At 35.5% G+C, this 19,892-nt stretch overlaps 1 protein-coding gene across 1 annotated transcript in view; it reads right to left on the minus strand.

Annotated features, from left to right (window-relative positions):
• The window catches only part of LOC125675482 (uncharacterized), a 78,325-nt gene that overhangs the window by 23,521 nt on the left and 34,912 nt on the right, over positions 1 to 19,892 (minus strand). Inside the window, exons 14-22 of the mRNA XM_048913206.2 lie at positions 19,682 to 19,814; positions 18,993 to 19,153; positions 17,360 to 17,449; positions 17,006 to 17,148; positions 15,850 to 16,009; positions 14,751 to 14,864; positions 14,297 to 14,430; positions 13,027 to 13,090; positions 12,578 to 12,694 (exon numbers count right to left, since the gene is read on the minus strand). Coding sequence (XP_048769163.2) covers positions 12,578 to 12,694; positions 13,027 to 13,090; positions 14,297 to 14,430; positions 14,751 to 14,864; positions 15,850 to 16,009; positions 17,006 to 17,148; positions 17,360 to 17,449; positions 18,993 to 19,153; positions 19,682 to 19,814 — 1,116 coding nt within the window. The remainder of the gene's footprint in view (positions 1 to 12,577; positions 12,695 to 13,026; positions 13,091 to 14,296; positions 14,431 to 14,750; positions 14,865 to 15,849; positions 16,010 to 17,005; positions 17,149 to 17,359; positions 17,450 to 18,992; positions 19,154 to 19,681; positions 19,815 to 19,892) is intronic.

Consider the following 19,892-nt stretch of genomic DNA (forward strand, 5'->3'; position numbering starts at 1 on the left):
ATCATTGGGATAAAACAGCAAATGATGTCAATTTCACAACAAGGATAAATTTCCTTGTCTATAAACAAGCAACACTTGTTCAAGTTTGTAACATTTACATTGTATACTGAAACATGTAATTTCAATCTAATGAGATTTGGCATGCCAATTGGTGTTTTAGCAAAACTGAACAAATAAAAACAATCAATACAAAGTAATCAATTATTATCTGGGTCCTTTGTTCCTTAAAATAGTGATGACATATAAACTATGGTCAACTTGCCAAGATAAGGTGATGCATATTACATTAGGATCGCAAAATTTAGTATACAGTCAAAACTGCCATAGCGACCCACTGTATTAAGCGACCCACTGTCGTATGTGACCATAAAAATTTTCCCCCCAAGACGCTACTCTATATATTTTACCTGTATTAAACGACCACCTGTCTGACGCGACCAACGACCATGATTTTTACAACCTTTTCGTGTATTTTCACGAAATTTTACCTCTATTTAACAACTGTGCATTTTTCTATTACAATGTGTACTTTCTATTTCGGTTGAGCCGACTATTCTGGGAATTATCGCCCCTAACACTTTCGTTATCAAACGTAGGACTATTCTGGGTATTATCACCCCTAACACTTTCGTTTTCAAACGCAGTTTACCTCTATTTAACGACTGTACATTTTTCGATTACAACGTGATTACTACTTTCGATTTCGGTTGAGCCGACTATTCTGGGAATTATCGTCCCTAACACTTTCGTTTTCAAACACACGACTATTCTGGGAATTATCGCCCCTAAACACTTTCGTTTTAATACGCAGTTTGGCGGTGATGTTGTTTAATCCGCCCTCTGAAGAAATTATTATACCCAAGCTGTCAACATGCAGTGTCGTGTGTGGTTAATTGATAAAACCCGAGTTGTTGTTTATTTAACAAAATCAGGGAATCAAGGCCGGTGTATTTGAAGGTATGAATTTCGACAAACTTTAAGAAGAGCCGAGTAGGCTAGATCGGAAATGAAAATCTATCATGTGTTATACCATCATGTTCAACAGAGTGATCATTTTGTCCGATTGTGATATAAATTAGGTAAATATTATGCTTAGGACTGAAATTTTAAACGAAGTATTTGCAGTTTTCCTGCATGAGATACTCTCGGTTTCCAGAATAATGACCGGAACTAGCGGCTCACTTCGACATGTCCCGAGTATTTGACATGTCCAAATTCAAGAAAGTTGCCTGCATTAGTCCTAAGCTTAAAAGATTTGCTGTGCATGTACAATGGATATTGAAATTTATTTAATGTTTCTCAAATTGAATAACATATTTCCAGCATGTAGGCCTATTGTACAAAAGGAGACGCAACACTTCACCATTTGCTTTCTTACCACAAGCATTGCATTTTTTGGTTACACTGTACAAGTAGGCTATACATAAATACCCTTTACAACAAAGTGTTTAAGTTTTAGAAAATTTACATGCAGTTTATACATAAGTTATAAATCTCGTGTAAATATGTAATATGAAATGCATGCAAAGTTTATTACTCTTAAATAGATTAAATGTAATTTTTGATGAATAATAAATTATGATACAATACATTGTATTCTAGATTTTTAACTACAGTGTATTAATGATTTTATTTTACAACTATTGATATTCTTAATGATAAATTCCAAATACATGTAGTCATTTTCTCCATAATTGTACAAATTATTTGCGAAATTTTATCCATTAACTGAAGAAAATAGGCAACCTGTATTAAGAGACCACCTGTCATATGTGACCTTTTTTCCATTCTCTGTTGGACGGTCTCTTAATACAGGTTTGACTGTAATTTGAAAATATTGGTATTAAAACTTGCTTTGTACCAACTTAGTGATGAGAGAACCTGACTTGTTTCCATGCTTGTCTCAATTCTATCTTTTGGAACAAACTGCAAATGTTTAAACATAAACTAATATTCTTAAGAAGATTTTTAAAGATTTTCCCTATATATTTGGATGTAAAACTTTGATCCCCTATTGTGGCCCCATCCTATCCCCAGTGACCATGAATTTAACAAATTTGAATCTGCATTATGTCAGAAACCTGTCATGTACATGTGACCTTTTCTGGCCCAGTGGTTCATGAGAAGATTTTAAAGATTTTTTCGTATATAATTCACATGTAAAACTTAGATTACCTATTGTGGCCCCACCCTACCCCCAGGGAGGGGGGGGGGGCATGATTTTAACAAACTTGATTTTGAATTATGTCAGGAAGCTGCCATGTAAACTGGCCCAGTGATTCTTGAGATGAAGATTTTTAAAGATTTCTCGATATATTCGCATGTAAAACTTTGATCCCCTATTGTGACTTCATCCTACCCACCCCCCCCCCCCCCCCCCCCCCCCCCCCCCGAGGTCCATTGTTTTAACAAACTTTAATCTGCCCTATGTCAGAAAGCTGCCATGTAAATTTGAACTTTCCTGACCCTGTTGTTCTTGAGAAGATTTTTAAATGACCCCACCCTAATTTAGCATTTTTGTGATTATCTCCCCTTTGAAGGAGGTGTGGCCCTTCATTTGAACAAACTTGAATTCTCTTTACCCAAGGATGATTTGTACAAAGTGTTTGATTGAAATTGGCCTGCTGGTTCGGGAGAAAAATTAAAAAATTTGTCAGTGTATTTCACTATCTCACAATTACCTCCTCTTGGAGAGGGGTGTTGCCCTTTATTTGAACAAACTGGAATCACCGTCACCCAAGGAGGCTTTTTGCCATGTTTGGTTGAAATTGGCTCAGTAGTTCTGGAGAAGAAGTCGAAAATGTGAACAGACAGATTTTTCTAAGTCCAAGGGTCATAACTTAGTGAAAAATCAATGGACCAAGACGAAATTCGAACTTTGATCTGTAACTTGTTATGGCAAAGCAATGTATCAAATATCAAATGAATATCTGCAAGCAAATAAAAAAAGTCCGAAAAGCTGATTTGTGGGACTGACGGACAGAGAGACGGAGAGAGCGCAAACCTAAAGTCCCCTTCGACTTCGTCAGTAGGGGACTAATAAAATAAAAGAGGAAGGAATTTTTTTAAATCCCGAACTTGTCGGGAAAAAAAACTTTAAATGTGAAAGATCTATAACTGAATTATAAACACAGTAGACTTTCCTTTATCTTAATCAACAACCGAATTTATAGCCTTGTCATCTGAACTATAGATTAAAAACTTTGAACATAAAAAAGTTCTAACTGAATCATAAACACAGTAGACTTTCCTTTATCTTGGTCATCAACAACAGAATTTAAGGCCTGGTCATCTGAACTAGATGACTGCAGAACTCTAAATATATAGGGTACCCAAGTTTGCCGAAGAGAAAAAACAATAAACCAAATGATATAAACTTCTACTCTGTATTCTAGAATATTTACACATAAACAATCTAAATTACTACTACCAAAGTTCATCCCGAAATTCTGTTTACTCCCCAAGATATGCAGAAATGATTTCAGAAATATATCCATTATTGTAACTGAATTTTAGCGGGTACCTGTAAAGTGCGAAACAAAATAAAAACGAAACGAAACAGATTGTATAACCGAGCTCTTTTAATTATAATATTTTAAACTAGAGCAAAGCAACGAGAGGTCTTCCGTCGGAGCTGTGTGACATAAAAACCTTGAACTTGACCATATGTCCTTGGGTCAGGTCCTAATGCAGCCTCAGTTAACATGAAAATCTGTTGTAAGTATGAAATCTAAATGTTTCTTCATTACTTGAAAGACATTTTTATCAGCGTACTATCATTATAAAAGTCACGGCTCAAGTCCGTAGAAAGCAATATAGTTGGAGGCAGGAAACCAAACAGAAAATCCTCAATAGGTAAGAACAAAAGAGGTAGACATAAGGTAGATTGAAAGGGCATGACCGTAAATTAACGATCTGTATAGTATACTGTCAAGCATATGTTGGCAAAAATACTGGATGGTAGGAACCGGAACTTCCTGTCCTTCCACCTTCCACCCATGCTGTGACTAGGAAGGTATGATCTGTCATTTGTCAAGATCAATAACCAAAACTCTTTACATTCTCTGTAATGGATGGTAATTTCAAATACAGAATTTTCAGACATACTCTGTTACCTGATATATCATTATTTAATATAAGAACAGGTCCTGAATAGTCTGCAGATACATCGGTGCGGTAAATTCACAGGAACTCCAGTGTCTCAACAGTGTTTAAATATACTTTTTTACTATAACGTGGGAAATGATTCCGCGATACCAGACTAAGTTCACAAAACCGAGTGGTGTTGATTGACAGGTGCTCATATGCATGTAGCACCGTGCATGCATGGATTTCGTGTTTCACAGTTTGTGATAATTAAGACAAGAGAAATTGTGATTGACATTGTAAATAAAACGTAGAAAATTAAATGACATTTGATACAGGAACCGTACATGAGTACATATGTATGTGTGTGTGGGATCTAACTTTCGTCTTCTTTCCCTCTTGATATGTTATATGTAGTGATGGGCAATCGGACCAAAAACCATAATCGATTATCAACAATAATCGGACACAAGTAATCGATTAATAATTGATTATAATCGGAATTGGCATTTAAGTGTTTTCCCCTCAAATTAGATGTAACAGAATCATTAAATGTATGGAAACAACATTTGAATTCTTTTTTGTTTCATTTGTCCACAGGTAAGTAAATCAGGATTCCAATATATCAAGTGATGGAATTTATCTATAATCTCAATGTATCAAAGATATCAGAGATAGGCTCCTTTATTTGACTGTTGAATGTCATTGTTGTTACCGTCCTTCATATCTCCCGCCATTTTGTTTGCTTATTTTTGATCGGGTTTGACATACAGAAAATAAAATTTGAACAAAGTTGAAGTGATTTCCGGATTTTGTTTGGTCAACGATGTCGGCGACTTTTATTTTGTAATCGATTAGTAGCATCGTAGGTCTCTGAACGACCGACAATCGATCATCGGCGACAATCGTTTCATCACTAGTTATACGTAACATCACCCCGGGAAAAATTATTTGAAATACTTATCAAGTGATTTTACAAAAGACGAATACAAGTTACGTTTTTTAGAAAGAAAATAATCAAGTGTGACAGGAAGAGAAGTACTGTAACGATATAAGTAGTTTGGTTACGCTGGCAATTCTGACTTCTCGTATGTAATTATGAAATAGTTTGAGAATTTAATATATATCATCGAAATGAAGCTATAAAGGTGTACTATAAATTTTTATCGTAAGGTGTTAATAAATTTATACTACTCAAGTACATGCGTGTATGATCTCATTCCACGAATCCGTCTTTTGAGGCGCTCGTGTATGTGGGATTAAATTCTTTCAACATTTAACTTTTCAGTCCCAATAATGAAGAAATAATTACTATTTAAATTTATGAAATTTATGGCTCAGGACATACAATAAAGGTTTATAGCTGTTACCAATATTTTATCATACAACAAAATTATGATAGCATAATATTCAGACTGAAGAGAATAATTCATCGAGTTTGAATTACTTATACATACAAATCAAATAAATTGCTCTCAAATCTTGAATATTTTATTAAATTTTAATATCTATCTGCGTAAATACATGTAGGTGTATATGTACACAGTGCGCACAGAAGTCGTGTATGAATTACACGCCAGGAGCACGTGCCAAAGTTACATAATTTGGACCAGGAGTTCTGAATCAATGTTTAATCAAAGTCATTGTTTTTAAACAATAAAACAACAAATCATTTAAAATGAGACTGGTCTGCCATGGGTTTCTGAATATTCTATACGCATGTTTAGATTTGGTTTAATCATGATTATAAACTATTGATTTCAAAACAAGCATGTGTGTTCAGTTAAAGTAGTGTGAAATCACAGATCGCTAGTCCAGCAGCGATGAATCTCCAATATTAAACACACATTCAATTAGACATGATTGAGAAATGAACTGTATATTAAATTGCAGATTTTAAAATTGATGCCTGACTTAATGCTCTAGAGTTTTGAATTTAAAACAAATCAAACCTAAGACCAGGGACGTATAAACAAGTATATACATCCCCGGAAAGACTGAATTATTCGAAAAATCCAATATGATCAAAAACATAACATTCTGTGTTATATTTAGGACCACAATGTTTACTTTGTGTACATGCCCTGGTTCACACATGATGGTTCCTCGAGGCGGTTACGTAATTGTAAACAAAAACAAACTCCGCGGTGTATATAATACGGATTAATTTTCCTTCATGCCAGATTAATCTCATTTAATTGACGGAAGAACTGTTTTCCAATGTTGGCCGATCTAAAAATCGAACGAATTAATCAAAACCAAAGCCATCATGGTACGAGTTAATGTGCAGATAGCACTTCCTTTTCCGTCCCAGACACGAGCAGATTAGCACTGAAACTTAGCAGATCTACATATATATATCTACTATATTTGGTGCCGTTGACCACCCCTGGTCTTGCAGGTGAAGGTCCTGTCAGGGGCCAGACGAATCTGGGTTATGTGTCTTTGAGGGCGAAGACTGTTTAAGGCAGGAGGAATGTAGTGATTAGGGCTATACGGTCCGTGGATATCGACCTGGATAGCTCAGTGGTTAGAGCTCCTGTCTGGTGGTGCAGGGGGTCCTTGGTTCGATTCCCGGTCCAGACAAAGAGTTTCTCCTCTCTCCTATATATACTAATACATTTATATATTTACTACATTTGGTGCTGTTGACTACCCCTGGTCTTGCAGTCGCAGGTCCTGTCAGGGATCAGAATCTGGGTTATGTGTCTTCGAGGGGGAAGACTGTTTAAGGAGGGAGGTATGTAGTAATTCGGGCTATACGGACCGTGAATGTCGGCCTGGATAGCTCAGTGGTTGGAGCACCTGACTAGTAATGCAGGGGTTCCCAGTACAGCCGAAGAGAGTTTCTCCTATCTCCTATATATAATTCAATATATAAATACTACAAATTTGTTGGTACTCCTGTAGCTGTGCTTTGCAACACATCTTTATAATCATCTAACAAAGGGTTTGTTGTCCCTTATCCTGGGGGAAGGTATCCCCTGAGTAATGGAGGAACATCATATCGATGTATGTGGCGGGTCCGTAGGGATGGATGGGAGGGTTGTGGGCATATCTGGCTCGTTGTTTCCCTGCTCAGCCATTATGCATAGTGGTGGGCGCAATGTTGGGTAGACAGGTTGTCTACAAATGTATGCCATGTAGGCATGTTATCAAGTAAAAAATGTTGGGTAGACAGGTTGTCTACAAATGTATGCCATGTAAGGCAAAGTTTTCGATTGGGGTCATAACAAAGCCTGCAGGCTTGGGGCCCTCTCCACCTCTCATAACAGGAGGGGAGACTTAGTACTGGAGTACTTGGGTAGAGAAGTACTACTAACCAGAAGCAATCACCGGGAAACCGGGTATACAGATGTGCTCTCAACCATCTCGGACTCAAATGTCTAGTACCTAAATTTGGGAACCTTGGCACCTGCGCCCAATGCAGGGCCACTGGTTTTGCCCGGTACTTATTAGTCGTTATACCAGCTATTCCTTCTGGACCCAGTTTTTTATTGTATATCCCACAATGCGGCCGTTTCAATGCCAATTCCCTAATGTCCATCACAGTTCGGAACATATGTTGTACCCTTCTGATTAGTCTTTAATAAACATAATAAACTATAATACTCTTGTTGTCTAGTTGGCATCAGGAATGGTAATGGGTATGTGAATCACCAAATGCAAGGAATCTTATGTTTGTAAGCATTCCTACCTGACTGTTCAATTAAGATGAGTGTAGTTAATGACTGAGTTATTCTATGCTTGAAGGTTTGTTTCTTCAATTAAATATATCGTTGTGTTAATAACAAACGTAGAAGAGATAACCTTTCCCTCTTTTTTTCTTTGGAACGATTGTTTATATTAAAGCTACTAAATAATAAAAGAAGAAAGTTGTCGATAGATGATTTTTAAAGGAACCATAGATCACGTTAAAATCTTATTTTAAAAGAATATTAGCATTTCATGAAGTCAGATTTATCAATTAAAGCAAGTTTATAAAAGTTATACGCATATTTTTCCCCCTTCACCTACCTAATGATACAGTTACCTGTTTGCGGGTCAAGCTTTTTACTCATATATAACACAATACTCGAGCAAAATATTAATGTTTATCAGATCAATAAGATGTTAAAGAACAACTTTTCCAGCAAAAGCCATATCGAAATATTTACCGTTTTTGAGTTATAAAGCGAAAACTTTGAAGATCCCCAGATTCCTAATTTAAGGTGCCAGCCCCTTTTTAGGGATATCAAAACAACGCTCTTAACATTTTCCACAACTTTTGTTCTACACGTCTTAAGGATATGCGGGACGATGATCACGTGATGGTTGCGAATTTATTATAAATTTAGAACCGGACGCAGCGTAGTTAAGCTTCCCGAGAAAAATCACAATACTGTACAGACACACCATACGACGTCATAATAAAAAAAGTACGTCACGACGTATCGCGGGGAAAATGTCATCATATTTTGTTGTAATTTGCTACCGCTGTCAAGTGTTTTGTGTAAATCTGTTGATTGAATTCTTGTCAAATGATAATTTTCATTTTATTTCATAGTGATTACAAGTCTCTTTTTCATATGTTTACATTGCATATATTAAATGTATGTATAGTATGCGCCACAATAATTTTGATACTATAGCCTACAATTTATAGTCACCGAAATCGCTCCTACATGCACATGCAATTTGCATCTCTAGGCATTTACCAAAAGAAAGTCAACCGTCTGTAAACATTGACTCGGTGCAAGTGTAAGAGGATGATCGTTTGTTGATATTTACTATAGTAGTGTGAAACTAGATCTGGACACACATTTCTCTGAATCTTGCTTGGGAGACGTACAAACTATTCAGGTGCTTTTATAATCGATCCTTGTTTGCGAAAAATACCCCCCCCCCCCCTTGTGACGGCAATCGTTACTTTTGGTCAAATATTAACGTCCATACTAGGAATGTTTAATTTTTGCAAGCATTTTCATGTAAATATAAGTACGCTTTATCTCTGAAACTATTTCATATTCCAAATTATTTTTACTAACTTTACGAAACACTGCTATGGAAATGTAACTAACTTAAAAAATATGACACACGTCGGAATGTATGCGAGAAGCAGACGTGTGAAAAAGAAAAAGGTGCAAAGTCACAACATGTGCGATACATAAATGCTTTGAAAAATACCATGGAGACGATCGAGTCAAGCGACACTAGCTACCATGGCCGCGGAAATGCTGTTAATCTAGTAAAGGAAGTAGTAGCTCATATTGACCTTAACTAGATCTAACCCGTGGTTTGAAAGAAGACGTATTGTTTTGAGCTAGACTAGACGTTTTGTTCAAAGCCATGTTTAATATATACATGTATATTTTAAAAAAACCTAAATTTTAATTTGTTTCCATTAACTCAATTTTTGTTCCATAATTATGAAAATTCTAAATATTTCAATAGGTTCAAAACAAATATAGTTTCTAACAATGTATTCCAAAACAGGCACGAAGAATTAGCCCCCCTCCCCCTTGCACCCCCCTCCCCCGTCTTTGACAATGAGCTTTTTTTTTTTTAATTTTGTAGTGCAAATAAATTGAGACTGTCCCATCCTCCATTACTTTTAACAGTAGTTGTTCATGAAAAGAATATAAGCTTGAAAGTTATTAATAACAAATATTTCGCCAAGCCTAACCCCAAGTGAACATATCAATGTATAACTTCAAGGACGCCTACCTCAAAATCAAGACTAGCTTCACCCCTTCATATTTCTACAGGAAGTTGGATATATGAATAGCTTTTAATTGCAGTGTTTGCAAAAAAATTCATTGACAAGTTTTTGAGCAGTGCTTCATTTAGTATCTGGACTACCCTGTTTTTGAGTACCAATTTCCACCCCAAATCCTTAAATTTTCCCAATTTCTTATTATATGGTTATGTTTAAGCATTTTATTATTATATATTTTATATTTTACATATATTCTAAAAATTATTGTAAAAGATATAGATAAAAATTCCATCAAATCATTTTTTTGAATTGAAAATCGGAATAATCTTGTAAAATTCACAATTTTCGAAAAGGGGGGTAATTCAAAGCTTATTATCTCCCTTGTATACCTAGAAAGTGGCCATGAAATTTATACACATTGTGCAGGACATCCTGATGGTGCTTCATGAAAAAAAGAAAAAATATTCATTGACGAGTTATTTTTGGCCACATCGTCCCGCATGTCCTTAACAAAATATTTTTAGTTTAAAATATACAAAGGAAAATATGTGTAATTTTTTGCTCCTTTAGGCGTCGTAATTTTTTAACCCTGTCAACCACCACTTCGAACGCTGTAATCAAAAAACAAAAAACGATGTGCACAACTACAATGCTCCTACTTTTCATTTTCAATGCATTTTCTGCTCAAGCTTATACAGTCTCGGAGCCTTTGTCTGGAAACCAAAGCCCCTAAAATTTCATTCAAAGGGAAATAACTCATGAACAGATGGGAATTTCTGAAATGTAGTACATGATTTTAAAAATTTTCTGTAAAGTTTATAAACCCTGAAAATTTGAGCAAAATCCATGCAGAAATGAGCGAGATATGAAGCTTCAAAGTTAGCGTCTAGGAAAAAGAAAGAAAAAAGAATAAGAACAAGAGGTGCTGTGAGCAATGCTCACTGAGAATACCCCCCGCTTACCCCAATCTCCCAAAGGGTGTTGGTAATAGGTATAAACTACCTCTTTTCTGAGTGTAAAAAACAAATGGCATGACAAACCGAACCATATTGCTACTTCGATGTCCAGTGCACGTGACCTTTGACCTTTTGACCCCAAAATCGATAGGGAACATCTTCATCCCATGGGTTAGCTGCAATAATGTAGCCCTATCCAATTTTTTTTATTCTGACGTTTTCGGGATAGGGCTACAATTCCATATGATCTCCGTAATGGTGCAAAATAATTTTATGAATAGCCGACAATAAACTCTGTGTATTAGTCCCAAATGTTGTTTACACCAAAAGGAGTACCAACTTTGTGTTCGGGCATGTCTAATAAAGGTGTTTTTCATTAAATATAATGTACAGCATGCAAAATTCTTCGTCTGCTCCGCCATGCTTGTTATCGCGAGATCTCGTAGGTGGATCTAATGAAAAGCCTAAACATTGACAATCAGCGCGAAAATGTAGTTACTCGAGCCACTTCGACAAAGAAAGGAAAATCATATTGCTGCAGAAAGAATTTACACTCTGCTGTTCGGTTTTTAACTTGATATTCAATTCAAACCTTTTCAATACCGACGAAATAGCTTTCGCCTCCATACTTGTCCATTGATGTAAATACTACCTTATATGGCATATGCAAATGACTTGACAACCGGAAGTTGAAACTTCAGTACATCAAACATGGCGCACAAATATGAATCGAGAAATTGGAATTTATCGAAATTGTTGAAAACGGTACAATAGAGCCTCACAAATCTAAAGTTGCAGGTTGTAAATTTATATATTGACTAAGAAACATATTATATCATTTTATTTACGTAAAGAAAGTCAGGAAATGTTTAGAATGAGCGCAAATGTTGCGGGAGTGAATCACTCCCGCATTTGCACCATTACGGAGATCCTAAGGAGTTGTAGCCCTCTCCCTAAAAAAAAAAAAAAAAAAAAAAAATCAGAGAGGGCTACATTATTGCAGCTACCCATGGGTAGTCCATATGTATGATATGGTGACTGTAGGTGGAAAGGATAACGCTTTATAGCCCGGAAACCATATTGCTACTTCGATGTCCAGTGCGCTTGACCTTTGGACCCCAAAATCGATAGGGAATATCTTCATCCCATGGGTAGTCCATATATATGATATGGTGACGGTAGGTGGAAAGGATAATGCTTTAGAGCCAAGCAACCATTGCATCTACAGACAGACGGACAACCCGATTCCAGTATATCCCCCCCCCCCCCACAACTTGTTGCGGGGGGTATAATAATCTTAACCAGCACAATCAGTAGAAGGTCTTCCGTTGTTACAGAAGACCTTAAAAATGAAATCTGTAGCATAAAATGCAATATGACACTCAAATTAGCCCATTTCATGACTGGAGACATCAAAATATCAATGTACATGTATTTGCAGGTCCTAAGGATGGTTGTCAGCCTATGTTATTGGGTGGGATATATTTTCTTACTTACAGACTTAAAACTCACAGTACATTACTAATTTCATGTGAAAGTTTAGGAATTTTGCTTTTCAAAATTGATTTTTGTGTTAGGGACATAAATTTTGACAGATTTTGATAATTTGTTAATTTTTTGACATGTAGCCTTGAAGGCTTCATCTTAACCAAATATGAAATTTCTATCCTGCATAGTTCTTACATAATAGCAAAGTTCTAAAATAACAGAAATACAGACGGACAGACTAACAGATGGGTGGACAGACAGATTTTTGGTGACATTTTAAATATCATTCAAACACTTCCTATCTCTGTCATGCAGAACACTCTCAAACTGTTTGTTAACAGTAGCTTACCTGTTTCCCAAGTGGGTATTTAGGAATTTTGGACACCATGATGTGGAGACATTTGAGAACTGGGTAGAGCAAGGAGTGGTACCTGTGTATCCTTCCTAGTAAAACCACAAACTCAGACTGCAACAGAAATGAATTGAAAATTAAGAGTAACCTACCTTGATGCAATGGTTATATCCAAGACCTATCAAGTGTTACATCACTTTATGTACAACCTTGCAAATAATGCAGGTGTTATCTGACTTTTGTGTATCAAGAAATGCATGAAATTGAGAGTCAAATTACCCTCCGTTTATCCGTTTGTAAAACAGAGATATTTTAATTTACTGGGGAATATCAAATTATCAGATTCCACAGACAACAACTACAAAGGTAACAAGAGTTATTTCCCCTGATGCATTATATTTTTCAATCTTAGCAGATTTTCTGTAAAAAAGTTTTCTCTGTACAACCTTTGTGACTTTGTCATCTAACAGCATGTCTTCTTGTTTAGACAAAGGGCATCCCTCGACAAAACTGAAAATGTGGACCATCATGAGCAAGAAATCCAAGAAAAGCATATCATGTCTAAATCTTCATTATGACTTTAAAGAGCTTATAACCATTACATCTGTACAGAAATCAAACACCAAGACTAGGGCTGGGACGATTCAGGGTTAGCTCGGTTCGGTTTCAATTCAGAACAGCACGGTTCGGTTATTTTCGATTCGGTTCATGTTAGGTCCAATTTATCTAATGACACCACAAAAATTAACAATTTTAATGAGTAACATATTTGATTTGATTTTATTCAAGTTATATAACTATATGTCATCATTTGTAAACATCATATGTATTCATAATGGCATTTTATAACTTTGATAGAAAAAAGAAAACACTGACAGTCTATTAAAATTTGTTATATTAATGTGCTGCATAAGTTTTGGATTATTAAACAAATATATAGTGAATCTAAAATGTAAATGATATTGTTTTCATTGATATGCAAAAATTAAACAATTCTATCAATTGAGAGTCTTTGAAAATCTCTCCTTTACTGATTTACTTCTCTCATATTAACTGTCAAATCTGTGTCATTACCTACGACGTTGATTTCACTCCACCACTGACAGAAATGCTATATGTCATGTAAAGATAAACTGCAATGATCTTACGGACCATATTCTGTTGGTATCTGCGTGGTGAAAATGCTAACTCTCAACACAGTAGTGATTTAAATCCCTGTTGCATAAAAAACCACATGTTCTGCACATCACTCGAATGCCATATTTGTTGTTTTGGTGCAAGTATTTTACTTTTACTTATTAAACCAAACCGAAATCCGGAATTTGTAATCGGTGCATCGAATCGAATGGTATGAATCACGGTGCACTGAAATTTTCGGTGCACCACACAGCATTAACCAAGACACAATCAATCAATTTTGATATTCACACATGAACTTTTGTTGAAATCCACCGAGGAAAGAGGGATTCATTACTTGAGGACCTAATGGAATATCATTAGAAAAATGAGTAACCTCTAAATTGAAGAATGTAAATTCCTTGTATTACATAAAAGCTTCATTTGAAGATATGTCATTCAAAGTCAATTCAACAGAATGCAAAATTACATGTGTTATATGTGAAGGACTTTAACTCTTTATAAATCAATAGAAGTAAGAAGAGAGGCTCCTTGTGAAAAACTGATATGTAATACGGATGTACAGAAACCTTTATTTACCTCCTGAAAGACATGAGTCGCCGGACTTGTTCCACTTCCTTTGGTTGCAGACTCATTACACGCTCCTCTAAATCCTCGCTAGGGCAACAAAGATGGCTGACTGGGACAGTAGAAAAGTGGTCCAGCATAGCAAACTGTTACAGGAAAAGCAAACATAATGAACATTCAGTCAAAGGAACTGAACACAAAGACAATAAAAAAATCTGTATTGTGATCAGGATCCAGTGGTATAAAAGTTAAGTATAACTGACAGTTAACTTCCAAGTTAACACTATATAAATGTTCAAGTTATTGACAAGTTAACTGTTAGTTAAAATTAACTAACCTTTGTGCAACTGGGTCCAGCTTGTCAAATTGTACAATGTATATACATTTATCCAAGAGTCCCATGAGTCACTCTGCTCTCACTCTGAAATAAATGTCACAGATGGATGTTTGCAATAGGAATACATACCTGAAGTCCATTGATGAAATTGAGTACAGAAAAGTCATGGAATAAACACATGTCTAGAAGGAGCTGAAAGACTTTGGGTCCTAATTTAAATGGGCACCAAGAGGCCATCAGTATCTGAAATATCATAGCTAAGTTATGGATTTAAAAAATGCTTATAATTTCATGATGGTTACCTACAACCATTTCTATCAATAGCTTAAAAGCGTTTCAAACATTTTGAAAATTTTACACCACATAAAAATTATATGAGACAGATTCTTCATTAGTTTCATTCTGACAAATGTTATTGTTTAAACTGAATTTCCATGTAGACATGTAATGATATATATGTAGTGGTCCGGGTTATAATTTAATCCATGAGTAGTCACCAGATTAATATTCATATTCAATAAAGTATTCTTTGGATAGAGAGAGAAAGAGACAGAAAGACAGAGAGAGAATTGGAATATGTTGTCAAGAGGTATTCTGTGGAGGGAGGTGTCTGGAATGTCTTGCCTGATTGACGACTATGTTGTCAATGAGGTACTTTGGGAGGGAGGTGTCTGAAATGTCTCGCCTGATTGATGACTATGTTGAGGTACTTTGGGAGGGAGGTGTCTGATCAAATACCTTACTTGATTTACAACCATGCTAGGGGATTTTGTGGAGGGAGGTGCCTGGAACACCACACCTGATTGATGACTTTAAGTATTCTTAAGGGGAGGATGGTGGATGACCATGTTGAGGTACTTTGGGAATCCTACATCTTGTTAATGACCTTGTCAAGGTCTTCTGTGAAGGCAGGTGTCTGGAATTCTTCACCTGACTGATGACCATGTTTAAATGTAGGCACTCTCTATATGAAGGCATCTGGAATGACTCTACTTATTCATGACAATGTGAAGCATTCCATGGAGTAAGGAGCCTGGAATATTTCATCTTATCAATGACTAGGCATTCTAGTGAGGAACAGCCATGACTCGCCCAAGTGATTACCATGCTGAAGCACTTATATGTATACTGTGTGTGTGTGTGGCGGGAGGGGGGGGGGGGTATCTGAAATAATTCACCTGAATGACCATGAGGTATATTGTGGAGGGAGGTATCTGGAATGACTCACCTTATTGATGACCATGTTGAGATACTCTGTTGAGGGTGGTGCCTGGAACTTCTCCATACACAACATGGATGACACATTGTTGGACAACAGTCGATGAACAGCAGATACAGAGGTTGCGATTCCAAACACAAACACCAGCGGAAGGTCACATATATAGTTCCTGTCAAATACAAACACCAACGGAAGGTCACATATATAGCTCCTGTCAAATACAAACACCAACGGAAGGTCACATATATAGTTCCTATCAAATACAATTACACTGTATCAAAAATAACTCAGAAGTAAAATTTACAGAAACCTTGATAAAGTAAAACTTATATAACAATGTGAAATACTGTCTAGCAGGGGACTTTGATAGGCCACTAATTCTTTCAATAAAATTGCTAAATATACAACCATCAAAAATTTTCACATACCTTTTTCTCTTAAATTGGCCAAATTTTACACTCAAAGTTAATAATTGCCAAGGTTAAAGTTTCTCAAAAGTAGGTCAAAACCCATGATCACGGTAAAAAATCTTAGTAACATAAGTCTTGATGAAAACAACATATGCAATATGATAGCCCTATCACTATCACTATCCAATCAAAGGTTATGGCCAAGGCTAATATTTTTAGCGAAACAGACACGAAATATTGACAGACCAAAAACTATACACCCCCGCTCCGATTATAGGGGCATAAAAAAATCGCTACACAATATCGAAAATCACTGCTCACCATCCCCCACAGCTGCAATGTAGTTACGTACATTGTTAATAAAACTAACTTTTTATTTGTGAAGCTGCATATGTGTACATGTATTACTACAAGCTCTTCAGGAAGTAAACAAAGAGATAAGCTAAGTTCCCAAGATGGTAGGAGGAAATGAAATCAGGAGTTGTTTTGCCAGTAATACCAACCCAGTACGACAAAATCCCAAGAAATAAAAAAAAAAGTCTGGAAATGTTATGAATTTCTAATACAGTAACTGAAGTTTGATATTAGAATATATCTTATAAACAAAATAATTTTCACAACTGATAGAACTTGCTGTATATAAGGTCTTTCAAAAATGTCAATGCTCCTAAAAGTGCATTAAATGGTATCCACATATAATTAATGAACTATGATCTGCCATTCATTGAGATAACACTGTATAGGAATGTCCCTACCTGCATATAGAAATGAAATCTTGAAGAACATGTGGAAGGAAACTCTCTAAATCTTCAAACAGAACAACAATGGGTGGGTACTGCCCTAAATCTTTGGATCCATCACTCAAAGATTTTCTCTTCTTTGGACTGGAGTTACTTGTCTGTATCATATTCATCAAAAATGTGATAAATTCTACTGAAATTATTTTCTAAAAAACCCAGAATTTTTCAAACTCAATTCAATTTCAGGCACTAATTTCAATCTATCCATAGAAGGTAAGACAATTTATTTATCAATAAGTGTCTACATTTAGCATTAAGCCAAGTATAATTTGACATTTTGTGATAAATTAAATATGTCTAATCCCTTACGGAGTACCGGTCCTTGTACCACAATACCAGCGCTGTCAGAGAACATGTTTTTCTTGTACTGCGAGTAACAGTTTCTTCTTCATCATAAACCTGACAAACAAAATAAAACTTTCTCAATGCATGCCCTTCACATGTATATAAGGTCTTTTTTTTTATTGAGTTGGTTTATGGATCCACTGGACTGAATTTTGGGGATGTTGGAAAAAAAATAAAATGGTTATTAACTTCTTTTTATATTTCCGACGCTGTAATTTTTCCTTTTCACCAAAAAAAAAAAAAAAAAAAAAAAAAAAAAAAGAAAGAAAAGAAAATAGATTCCGCTGGACTGGATATTTGGACAGACGCCTCCGTCGAAATCTCGGGACAGTCCATAATATTCATGTGTCATGTGTGGAATATCAGTCAACTTCAGCCGGTGCTGACAATTATTCTGCACCTTAGTAATAATGCTTTTTGCTTCCAATAAGTTATTTGTTTATGAAACTAACTTATAATTAGCATTAGTTATGCATTGCATACCATTTAGATATGTAAATCCCAAAATAAAAACAAACATTTGTTTTCAGATGGCATCCATGACGTACGTTGGGTTGCACTAATCACCTAAACAAGTATAACCGTACCTGACCTTACCAGGCATACATTTTGCCGAGGATACACTTTTAAATTCTTATTAATGAATTTTAAAGAAATATTCTTCATAATTAATATGTGTAATTCTTCATATATTGAAGGAGGTTGAAAACATATTTAACATTATTGAATTCATTCATTGTATAAAATTTGTTGACTATACCAACAATAAATTGATCTGACCTTTATAAAATTCAGAATTTTTTAATAAATGTTTATAGGGTTCATGAATTTTATTTATAACTTTACTTGACTTCATAAATAAGACTTTAAAACTTCAAAGTAATTTTTTAGAGAAAAAATATAAGCTTGGTAAGGTCAGTCAGGATTTTAGTACTTCAGGTGATTAGTGCGTCCCTATATATGTCATGGATGCCATCTTTTGAATGGAAAAACGATGTGGTTCTTTTATTTTGGGATTTACATAACTAAACGGTAAACAATGGACATTTGATAATGATAGAAAGTTAATTTAATAAACAAATAACATTTTTGAAGGAAACAGCATTGTTGCCAAGGTGCACAATAGTCACTATATACCACCGTTCTAAGTTGACAGGAAGAGAATATTAAAGTTGATAATAAAATATTGACCTCAAATCAAGTTCATTTTTATTACTTAACATTTTGTCATTTGAACTTTTTTTTTTTTTACCTCCTCCGAACGGATTTGAAAATTTTGAAATCCGTAAACCAATTTAAAAAAAAAAATTGGCCTAATGTTGGGTAACTAATGTAAATTACCTGATTAGCATGAATACATATTACTGAGAAATGGTCTTTCCATGTCAAACTGAAAAAATATTTAAAAATGAAAACTTGCAATTCACTTCCCTTGTAACCATTAGTAATATGATTAACTGTTAGTAATACTTCAATGTTAAAGAAACAATGAACATAGCTATGACCCTGCAATACACATGCACATGTATACATCTTTATCTACATATATATCTATAAAATCAAGGAGAATCTATCTAAATTATGTTTGTATTCTTACTAGAAGTGGATTCTGGAAAAGTTGTGCCAAGGTTTTGCTCAATGCATTTTTAACAGAATTGCAGTCCTTAGATTTGAGAATGGCCACCAGGGGGCTGACATTTTCTTGCAATGATGTCACCAATGTTGAGAACATGACGCCATGGTCTGGTGTATTTACTCCTGTGAAAATATAATACTGGTGTGGATTTTTGTGATATCAGATGCTCATGTACAGTGTACCAATAGTTCTGTAACCTGTCACAAAAGCTGCAGTATCATACAGTTGACAGGGGTTGGGGGCAACAGTTGATCTGTATGACCAGTGTGCAAACTGTTGCCCAAGGTCGAAGGAAACAATTAAATCAATATAGAATATAGGCTGTCTCTGCTTTCGAGAATTTCCTCTTCAGATGCACTGCTGTCTGCTGAAGTGTCATAATCGGCCATATTTGTTTACCAAACGACAGGAAAGATAACTCGATTTAGTGGAATATGATGTCACGTCCGTCAACAGTCTTTTATAACAGTCCATTTTAACATTTCCAGTCCAACAGTCGCTGGAACAGTGAACAGTCGGACTTTTTTGCGTATAGAGTTACATAGGAACTATTATATAAGGGGTATAACAAACTGACACAAAGGCTGCAGTATATTGACCTGACACAAAGACTGCAGTATATTGACCTGTCACAAAGGCTGCATACTGACCTGTTACCAAGGCTGCAGTAGGGATCTCCTTTGATGTGCAGTCGGTTCCATTTGACATAAAGTTCTCATGTGACGATTTGGCAAACTTCATCAGATCATCAAAAATCTTTGAATTCAAATCTGACCTTAAAATCTAAAAGCAACAAGAGGTGTTTGTATGAATCCAAGACACTTGGTGGATAATGTTTTCTTTGCCTCAGTTAATGGGGCT

This window comes from Ostrea edulis, chromosome 3 (assembly GCF_947568905.1).
Source record: "Ostrea edulis chromosome 3, xbOstEdul1.1, whole genome shotgun sequence".
Taxonomy (NCBI): domain Eukaryota; kingdom Metazoa; phylum Mollusca; class Bivalvia; order Ostreida; family Ostreidae; genus Ostrea; species Ostrea edulis.